At 39.2% G+C, this 10,831-nt stretch overlaps 1 protein-coding gene across 1 annotated transcript; it reads left to right on the top strand.

Annotated features, from left to right (window-relative positions):
- Window positions 1-37: 37 nt before the first annotated feature.
- On the top strand, window positions 38-10,314 carry LOC311265565 (voltage-gated purine nucleotide uniporter SLC17A9-like). Its single transcript, XM_084367358.1, has 13 exons — window positions 38-1,583; window positions 3,309-3,506; window positions 4,034-4,173; window positions 5,470-5,569; window positions 5,660-5,784; window positions 6,433-6,520; window positions 6,616-6,712; window positions 6,886-6,973; window positions 7,065-7,099; window positions 7,719-7,834; window positions 8,549-8,604; window positions 8,694-8,723; window positions 9,330-10,314. Exons 1-13 carry the CDS (start codon window positions 1,465-1,467, stop codon window positions 9,497-9,499), a joined length of 1,362 nt encoding a protein of 453 aa, XP_084223484.1. The 5' UTR covers window positions 38-1,464; the 3' UTR covers window positions 9,500-10,314.
- Window positions 10,315-10,831: the final 517 nt, after the last annotated feature.

Raw genomic sequence — 10,831 nt, forward strand, 5'->3', positions numbered from 1 at the left:
GGAAGAGAGATGATGGTATAAATGAACAATGTTAACAGTGTGGCATGTGTGGAGCCAAAAGCTGAGCTCCTCTGGATGGAGGGGAGAACAACTGTAATGGTTTAAACTTTGAAACAGCAGACACACGACTGCCCTTTTCTAGTGAAGATATGTTTAGATTGAGATGACACAGTGCAAGAGTCTAGATTGTTTCGAATCAGAAATAAGATAAGAATTTAAATTTCTTACACAAAATGTGAATATTTTTCAATTAATGGAAAGACACAGTTTATTAATGTAATATACTCTTAATTAATATAATATTTTACGATTTTATTTAGTGTGATGTTTGAAGATTTGCTAAAGAATCAACCACTTGCATCCTACACCTTGAAATTTGGTTGTACCTTTACAGTACGACGTCTACGGGATAAACTGCTTTGCAAAATGATCGTTTCACATATGTTTGAGAGTGAAATCCGTCCTGACTGACGTGTTGAAATCAGAGATGGCTTTCTGACTGAGCATGCACCTCCCCCAACATGCTCCTAATGGTTATCTTTGGTTTTATGTGACAAGGGGTTGAGGTTAGGACAAAAGTTCTGCCAAAACCCATTGAAGGGGGGGACGATGAGAGAAAGGGCTGCTCCGATTAAGAAATGCAAATGAATGACAGGGCCAATAACAGCAACTCTGAAGTGTGAAATATTTCAAATCTATTTAGATTGATTTTGGTTCATTGGCTTTGTTTTGATAATTCATATAGCGATCAAATGCATTTAAATTGTGAAGGCGTCTTGAGAAGGGTCACAGAACTAGCTGTCCATTTTGCCACTTTTAAAGCCGTTAGTATTTTCACTTTATCTGCATGTAAGTGTATCTTTTTGTTTCAATGGGGAAAGGCACTTGTGCTTGTTTATTTTGTTTGTTTACTTTTATAAAAAAAAACAACAAACTTGCTGCTAGTTGTCCATCCTTAATTTCTTTTAAGGTTGTATTGTCTTTATAGATATTGGCTTTGACAAATACTGAGACCCAGAGAGCTCACATCCCTTTTATTATTCAACATTTTTAAGATCAGATTTGCAATTATTAAAATAAACAAAACTTTTGTGAACCATACAAGAGCTGTTTTTTTTTCTCCATTTTCTGAGTGTGCATGTGTGCAGATTTTAAGGGAAGTGCCACTGATAATTTAAAGATGTACTGTCAAATAAACCAGAAACTGAAAATGTTTTTAAGAGCTGACAACTTAAAATCAACAAATACACTTCTGACATTTAAATAGGCAAATGCTATACCCAGTAAAAACCCTGCCCTGACCTCAGCCATCAGCCTTGCAAATCAGGTGCTCAATTTAAGTTTTGTCCCAACAAGTTTGACCTGTTTCGGCTCGTCTGCCTGTCGAGATGAGGTAAAGCCGCAGCACTTCTCTCCGTGCAAGAGAGTTTCACAGACGACAGAAAGGAAACCAGTGTTGTCTGAATGGCCGACAAGCACACATCAGGAAACGGCAGGAACGACTACATTGGTTCTGTTTTGGATCCTAAGGCTTGCCCAGCTAATGCAGAAGAGGAAGCGGAAGACCCAAACCTGTGGCCCAGGTGAGACTAAGACAGCCTCAAAACACCATGCTGAGATTTAGTTTACACACTGTCTTGCGGTTCCTGATGAGATTCTTCTGAGTTGTACTCTGAGCTGAAATACAACTGCTGTTAAATGAGTAGCATGTAAACCATGTGCGCCGACTGAAATGAATAGATACCTTGATGCGTCACTGCCACGTCAAAGACAAACATTGACACGCAATGTTGGTAGTTTCCTGGAAGAGTAGAGCTTTGTTTTGTTTTTAGCTATGCTGGTGGCATTGCTCTGTGGATGGTCGCTTTACTCCAGACTGAAATATTTGATTTGATATTTGGATTAATTGCAATAAAGCTTTGGGAAACAAAAATGTATGATTCCCCGAAGGAAGTAATCCGATGATTTATTCTGTAGCACCACCAGTCAGCTGACATGTCTTGATTGGGGGTGGCCAAAGTTTTTCCCTTCGAGGGCCAAAACTGAAACTCGAAACTTTGTATTGTTGAGGTGCAAAGAGATACTAAGTTGCCTCACCTGACTTCCTGCTCAAACTGTAACTCTGCCTGCCAGGCTGAGAACATGACAACAAGTTAATACATGAATGAAGAGCATTCACAAAAATTAAACAGCACATACATGATCATAATTTGTATTTATTTAATCACTAGAAACATCTGTTGGACCAAATTAAACCGTATGGTGACAAGCCCTGGTCTTGATTTATGACCTTCGACCTATGAGGATTTTCACGGCCCTCAGAGGAAAAACGTGCAGTCTCTTACAGGTGGAACAGGTGAGTATCATGAGAATGTCATTATTTTTTCAGATAATTGGTCATAAACCCAAGTAGTGGACAAATTAAAACATTGACCAGATAAGGTTAAAGGATAAGTTCACCCAAAAATGAAAATTCATCCATCGTCTACAAGATCTAATCTAAAAAGACGGTTAGCAAGGCTTCAGCAATCTAAGTGAGCCTGATGTCGTCGTTAACAGGTATGTAACCTGACAAGCTACGAGGTCCCGGGCGTCTCCATAATCTCAGGCCTATAGTATCACAGTCATTATCCCGAGATCTCGAATTAATTATATCGTTATCTCGGGAAAACAAAGTTTCGTTATCTCGAGAAAATTATCTCGGGAAAACGGCAGTTGTTATTTCGAGACAATAACTCGAGATCTCGAGAAAACAAATGAAATTAACTCGTTATCACGGGAAAACAGAGGAAATAAAATGTATGAATGCATGGCCCTTTAGGGCTTCCGTAGTGGACTACAAAACTTCACCTGACTTTTTATTGGTGAGTAGCTAATAACTAAAATTGTCATTTTTGACTGAACTTACCCCTGAACCTTATCAGGTCAGTGTTTTAATTCATCCGATACTTGTGTTTATGAACAATTATCTGAAAAAATAATGACTTTCTCGTGACACTCACCTGTTCCCAGTGTTTAGTGCTATTTGGCAAATATTAACATGTTCACAAGATGGTGAACAATGAAAAAACATCTGCTTCATAAGCTTCATGCTAGAATTATTGTGACCATGTTAGCAACTGGTGTTAGCATTTTGCTTAGTGCTGAAGATCAGGTAGCACATGTGGTGGTACCGTCCCGATCTGTGTGTGTGGGTCTGTTGACCTTTACGTCTGTAGTTACAGTTACTTTGGTTACAGTTTTTTTTTTTCTTTCAACCATTATGATTCGTATCATTAAGTAAAACCTGTTTCCCTTCATGCTTGTAGACATCTGGCAAGGAAATGGATCCCGACACTGTTTATGGGCACCTGCCTGCTCCTCTGTGCCAGGATGATCATGCCGGTCTGTGCAGTGTCGATGGCAGCCTCTTTGAACTGGAGTAAGATCGACATTGGGCTGGTACTGGGTGGATTCTTCTGGGGCTACTGTTTGACTCAGATCCTGGGAGGACATGCCAGTGACAAGTAAGCAAGTCAGCAGCCTGTGTTCGAATGTATTCAAGTACATTTACTACTACTCTCTACTTCTACTGCACTGCATCTCAGAGGGAAATATGAAACATTGTGCTTCACTACATTTATCTCACTGCTTTAGTTACTAGTTACTTTACAAAGTAAGATTTTTGCAGTGATAACATTTCTCACTTTTTGCAGAATATCAATCAATGAATCAGTTAATTAGCTGATTAATCCAAGATAACTTGACTATTGGTAGTTTAAAGGGGCATTATGTAGTTTGGGAGAAGAAATTCAAACTCAGAATTTTAATATTCACAATATTAGTGAGGTAATAATACAAACTCAGACATATTTATTTTTTCCATCACTGAATAAACAAGCTGTTCTCAGAGGAAAATAATGTCGCCACATATAAACAAAGTAAAAACTGTGTTGTCCTTTAAGTTCAGTTTGTTTATTCAGTTTATTTAGTCAGTGTTTATTCAGGTTTTGGATTTTCATGCTTTAACTCTGTGATGTTTGTTGTTTATCAGAGTGGGAGGAGAGCGCGTCCTGTTCATGTCTGCAACCTCGTGGGCTTTCATCACAGCTGCTACTCCTCTGCTGGGCCGCATGGGCTCTCACACCGTCGCTCTCATGACTGTGGCCAGATTCCTAATGGGACTACTGCAGGGTGAGCACCGTGCCAGTTACTGTATAGGGATAAGCAATTAAAGGAGTAGTACAACATTTTTCAGCTTTCTCGAAAACCGCTCATCCAAACCACTTCATACTCGACACTGCACTTTAGAGAGGCGAAGTCACGCCCCCTCCGGTTTGCACCATGGGACCTTATTTTGGAAGAAATTTGTACAGAAGTCAATGAGTCAATGAGGAGAGACGAATACATTTTGATCCTGCTTGAATTTTGCCATGATTTACACATATTATGTTTGTCAATTAAAAAAATATTTCTTCAAGTAAAGTGTCATTTAGTTTTGTGTAAAACTGTAAAACATTTGTTACGCTCAACATACGACATCATCATCAACATGGCTGCCAACTCGGCACAGAAAAAGTATTAAAAATAGTGAAAATCGCAAGAAATCTGGCGACACTGACAACTGCGGTTAAGTGAAAGGAGAGTTTGTCAGCTTGATGAGTTGTCTGAGATACGGGACAGGTTCAACAGGGTTTCGGTGAACGTTTAATGAGATGACGTCGCTTACATGACTACTGGGCGTGTAGTCTTGATTACATATTTTCACAGTCTTACCTGTCATTTGTTTTATAACAAAATGATGTCTCTCTCATCATAATACCATACATGTTTTTTCTGAAAAAAGGGAGGGACTATGCCTCTCTGTACACCAGCCAAGTGTGGAGTCGATTGGATGAACGGTTGTCAAGAGACTTTATTGACAGTCAGACATACTGAGATTCCCTTTTAGTTGGATAAGTGTGTTTACTTTTTTGTTAAGAGTTAGATAAGAAGATCGATACCACTGTCATGTCTCTACAGTAATGATGGAGCTAAACCAGCAACCAGCTATCTTAGCTTAGCATAAAGACTGGGGGACATGGTGCAGTGGCTAGCCTGGCTGCCCTGTGGTAACAGCACCTGTGCAGCTCACCTATTAACCAGTTATTTGTTTCATCTGTATTAAAACTAAATGGTTAACATATGCAGGATTATAACTGGACTGAGAGCAGTTTCCAGGCGATGAGCAGGGAGGACTGGAAGTCACTGTTCCTGGCCAAGCAAGCTGTTTCCCCCTGCTTCCAGTCTTTATGCTAAGCTCACCAGCTGCTGGCTTTACATTTCATACTGTGCAGACATGAGAGTGGTGTCGATCACTTCATCCGACTTCTGAGTGAATAAGCATTTCTTCCAAGCGTGGAACTTTTTAATAAATGCTCCAGTGAATCACAACTGGTGCCTGAACTGTACCAGCTCACAGATTTCTCCATATCTTGTAATGTCTTACAGGTGTTTTCTACCCGTCCTTGGCCAGCCTTTGCTCACAGCGTGTAGTGGAGGGAGAGAGAGGGTTTTTAATGAGCACTATGAACAGCGGTAGCCATCTTGGGTATGTTAAACTTACACTTTAATCCATAATTTAACACACCATCCACCTGTGGTGACATCTTCATCTTTGCATTTTGTTTCTTTTTGTCAGAATGTTGTTGGCAGGCGGGATGGCATCCCTGTTGCTGGACCGGTATGGCTGGGAAAGCATGTTCTATGCTTCTGGTTTTCTGTCTGGCCTCTGGGCATTTATTGTTTGGAGGTGTTTCTTAAAAGGTACATCAGCTACACGTGTCAGTCATTCCTGAATAACACACTCGCACAGTAGCAACATGGCTTTATGGATGCCAGTGTCGGTCGGTCCACCACTTGGGTGTACAGGCTAAGATTTTCGATGAAATTTTGACCAATATAGTTTTTTCAGGTCAGATACAGATACTGATTATCAGTAATCAAGGAGACGGATGATAGATATTTGTAACTGATTGGCAGTAAAAATGAAAGTCTTGTGTCAGAATTGAGAATAATCAGTGATGGAGTGTAACTACAGTTAATACAATTTACTCAAGTACTTGTACTTACTTTACAGATCCAGATGATTCAGTGTCGGCAGGCTATTACCTGTGATGTGTAACCAATCAGATAGAGTAGGTGGGACATTGAGTGAGACTACAGCATCATCAGAGCCAAAGTAATGCATTTTTTAAACTAGATTAGCACTCAGCTAAGGCCCTACAGTCCCCTTTAAATCAAACAAGCCTGATTTTTCTTTGACCAAGATCCATACATTATTCCCTGAGAACTTAGCAAAAATGTTTAAAAATTCCCACTCATCTCGCAATGTTAAAGAAAGTGAGAAAACATTCCTGGAGTCATCCCAACTTTTATGCAGCAGTGTTACATAATGTGCCGTGTGTGCTTCAGGTGAAGTCGCCCCCAAACCGAAGCAGTCGAGTAGACAAAATTTGTCACTGGCGCTCTGGCTGAGGCTTTTGAAGCAGCCACCTATCTGGTAAAGCTCACACTCTTCAGTCCTTCAGTGTTCATCCAACACGTGCTTGAGTTTGAGTTTCCAGCCTGATCCCAGCTCCCTCTCTTCTTTCTCAGGGCCATGGTGTTTGCTCACATGTGCGTCTCCAGCACTTTATACACTTTATTGTCATGGTTGCCGACGTACTTTGAAGAATCATTCCCACATGCCAAGGTATTTGTTCTCTCCACCATATGTTGTTATTTAGCCTATAAAGATGCTGATCTGTATCTTTTGATTGTTCCACGTTGACACTCGAGGTTCTAGACTGAGTCGAGTCTACTACATTGATTCAATTCTTTAAGAAAAGTGATTAATGTTTCTCTCCAACCCGACTGTTTCTGCAGGGATGGGTGTATAACACAGTTCCATGGTTTACTGCAATCCCATCAGGACTCGTTGGAGGATGGCTTTCAGATCATCTCATAAACCAAGGTATTAAACAAGAGTCTTTATTATTTTTAGATCAGTTTCTCTCTTCATAAAAACAAATATGTTCAAATCTCCTGTTTTTCTTTCTCTGTAGGATACCGTGTATCATATGTGAGAAAGTTAATGCAGGTAAGTGTTGGAAAAACAGTCGGCGTATAATTTTGTTTTCAAGTCTGTGTGTGGTGTAAAGGTTTGTCCTGACTCGCTGTGTAGGTGTTTTATGTTTGAATTTTTGTGTGCGTTTCAAACATGTAAATACAAGTCTTAAAGCTTCCCGAGGGCGTGTGGAAGAGCTGTGAACCACTGTTACATTTTGGGACACGCAAGTGTGTAAGTCGTTATATGGGCCAAATGAGGTTTACATGTACAGGGATGTGTGCAGATATTTTGGAGGGGGGAGAAGCTCAAGCAAAACAAAAAGGTATTTCCACCCCGATGTTGTCACACTGCCATTCATGATGAACCACAAGTATTAAAGTGGTAAAGAATTATTGATTTGTTGTAAAGCCCGACTGATACTTGGGGCCAATGTTGATACCAGAGTAAAAAACTCTGATATTTGATTTAACGGCTGATATATGCACCTTTTTTGCAATGAAATGTGGTTTTCAAAGGTTATATTCACACAGCAGACAAGTCCGATTTGTCCCTCAAGTCCAAACTAGAAAAATAAAGTGTCTGCACTATTATTTGCAAGTGATCCGAGTCGTCTTCGCATTTCACGTGCTGTTTGTCTCTTCATCCTCAGTTCTTTGCCATGGGTGCATCGAGTCTGTTCATTATGCTGCTGCCTGGAGCTGTCACATTTCCCTCAAGTGTGATTCTCGTCTCTTCTGCGACCGGTCTGTACGCCTTCGCCGCCGGGTATGTTACTGTTAGAAAGAGTCTGTGTGTGTGCTTAAAGGAAAAGTGCATGATATTATCTGCCATATTGTTGGAGGTGCAAACACAGAGATACCTTTTATGAGCATGAAAAGAAAATCTGGAGTCTGTTTTCGAGCACGTTTGTTGACTGAAGGTTTGTTCCAACAAAGTCGTTGGTGACATTTAATTAAATGATCCTCAGGAATCTCCACCGGTTGACAACAGAGATATTTGAGACTGTTGACTGACACTCCCGGTTTGTGGTTTTCTATGAGCGGCTGATGTACTGATCACTCGGTATGGCCTCTGCTTGACTGGATCTTTTCTAGAGCAGCCTTTCAACCACAGTGCTCCTCTCTCAGGCTCTTATTCATGGCTCAGGAATTTAAGAGATGCATATTTGTAACGCCCATCTTCATTTTTCATCCGATGATGGTTCTCGCAGGTCCCTTCACTGCACCACTTCATCATGGTTTTACGTTAGCGCCGGCCAAAACGAAATATTTAAGAGTGATAAGCCGAATGATGACGATCTCAACACCGATGACCTCTTTGTTTGCACCTCACAAAATGGTGGACTGACAATGATAAAAATATTAAATATTGCCAGACACACCTTTTATACACATTATTTTTATAGTGTTGTAAATAGGTAAATTAGAGTTATCCTTATTTAATTTGTTGTTGATTTAACTGTTTTTTGTTGTGTTTCAGTGGTGTGTCTGTGAATGTACAGGATCTGACCCCATCATGTGCTGGTGCTCTCTACGGTGAGTCTTTAAGTTTATGTTTCATGAAACTGTGACAATAGATAGTTTTTGCTGACAGAAATTTAATCAATTTTCCTTTTCTGCAACAGGTTTTATGAATATGTGTGGTGCTTTTATGGGTATGTATCTAAGATTTTTATTTGTATTTACTTTTTTCAAGATACAGGAAGTGTCTGTACTTGTTTACTACTAAATGTTGGCAGTGGACATTTCTGAAAAAACCCCACAAATTTTGCTAAAACATAAAAAAATGTTATGCTCAATTTTCATTTCTATCATGTGTCGATGCTGTACTTATGCTCTGGTTGGGTTTAGGCACAAAAACCACTTGGTTAAGGTTAGAAAAAGAGAAGATACTTTGGCTTTGGCTTGCCACAAACATGGCAGGAAATTGTCCCAAGCTCCTGTTAAAAACACTAACAGGCTTACAAATGTTGAAACCGCTTGGCCCCCTTGTCAAAAGTATCCAGTGGTTTCACCCCTGCAGATGTTGAAACACCGTCTCAAACCCTTGTCAGCCTTGTGGCCTATGTAACGTGAACGTCATTTGACATGTTTTGTTGAAGTGTCCGCATGGCACGCTGCTATGACGTACAAATCGAATCAGTGGTTTGCAGAAACATTAATTGCCAACATTTTATCCTGGTGACTGGGCTGAAATTCCCTGTTGTTAATTCTGGCGCTGTTCTCACATGACTCTGTTTTCCTTGGTGTGTTTTTCACAGGATTGGTGTTGGTCTCCGTGTCAGGTTACCTGATCGAGGTCACGCTGTCGTGGGTCAACGTGTTCTCACTCATCATTTTAGTAAATTTCACAGGCCTCGGTGTTTTCCTCATCTTCGGAGATGCTCATCGTGTCGACTTGGACGAATACGGAAAGATTGATGTGTTTTGACCCAGACCTTCTGTAGCAAATACCAGTCTGTATTTGATTGTATCAATAGTCAGTCGCATTCTGTCAAAATTAACGTAAATTTGGACGTATTCTTTGCTGAAACTGGCTGTGAACAATGCAAAAATAATTAGAAACACATTACGGTGATTGACAGTTTTGGGTGGCTTTTGTTATCAGTGTTTGGACAAAGGAAAATCAGTTATGGTGATGATAAAAGGTGGAAATGCTGCACACTTCCTCTCCTGAAAATGAAGGAAATTGAACATTGCACACAAGGTTTTGTTCTGTTGTGTTTAATGAGAGTCGCTTTAGAAAAAACACCGTCTACTAAATGTGACTACATTGTACAAATGTTTGTGAGTGTTTGATATTTATTGGAGAAAGTTTGATTTGCCCACAGAAACGTTTACATTAATAATGATTTCATGATCGATGTGAGTTGCTGGTTGAATCTAAAAACATGGTGGATTAATTGTAGCAAAATCTTTAAAAGGCCAAATTTAGACGATCTATTTATTGGCTTTGTTGAACGAAGACTTTAAGACCAAACCAGAGCAAAATGCTCAAATCCACTGGAACTAGTGCGTTGCTACTCATGAGCGAGGTGAGAACAAAGATTTGTGTTCTGACGTGTGCTTTGCTTTAAAAACAATCTTTTGTATGTGTATTTATAATGACATATTTTATGAATATTTATTCAACTGAGCATTTTTTAAAGAAAGCTTTGTGGTATTGTACAGTTTGGCTATGGTGTTTGTAAACTGACATTTTCTGACATGTGTGTTTGTAATATATTAAAGTGTTGAAGAACGACCTTTATTATCCAAAAAGACTCTTTTTGATGAAGAAATGTTTGTTTTCTATGTGAATCCTATCAGATCACATGCAGCTTCCTCTGGAGCCACAAGCCAAACATTTGATACTACTGTTTACACATATGTAGTAGTTCTTCCCAAGACCTGTAAACACACTATGATGAGTTATCCTTTATGGATGGGGCGTCTTCCCCAATATTATTTTTGACTTTTTTGCTCATAATTTAACATTTTTAGTCTCATAATTTTGTCTTTTTAGCTAAAAAAATTCAATATTTTGAGCTGAAGTAAAAAATTACGAGACTAAAAATTCAAAATTATAAGATGAAAAAAAAAATTTGTTCAAAAAACTCTAAATTATGAGAAAAAAAAGCCAATATTTTGAGCTACCCCCCCTATAAGATAAAAACAGATAGGCCTAGTCTAAATTATGATATAAAAACACATAATCAAAATTATGAGATAAATCAAAAATTTTGAGCTGAAAAGCAAAAAAAAAATTGAGATAAAAAAAAAT

The sequence above is a fragment of the Pagrus pagrus genome (assembly GCF_965226575.1).
Source record: "Pagrus pagrus genome assembly, chromosome: 11".
Taxonomy (NCBI): Eukaryota; Metazoa; Chordata; class Actinopteri; order Spariformes; family Sparidae; genus Pagrus; species Pagrus pagrus.

Bases quoted from the DNA above. Each gene is read 5' to 3' on its own strand.
- LOC311265565 (XM_084367358.1), top strand. From the start codon at position 1,465: ATGGCCGACAAGCACACATCAGGAAACGGCAGGAACGACTACATTGGT. The intron at 1,584-3,308 runs GTGAGACTAAGA...TCATGCTTGTAG, and splicing joins GACCCAAACCTGTGGCCCAG to ACATCTGGCAAGGAAATGGA. The intron at 4,174-5,469 runs GTGAGCACCGTG...AATGTCTTACAG, and splicing joins CCTAATGGGACTACTGCAGG to GTGTTTTCTACCCGTCCTTG.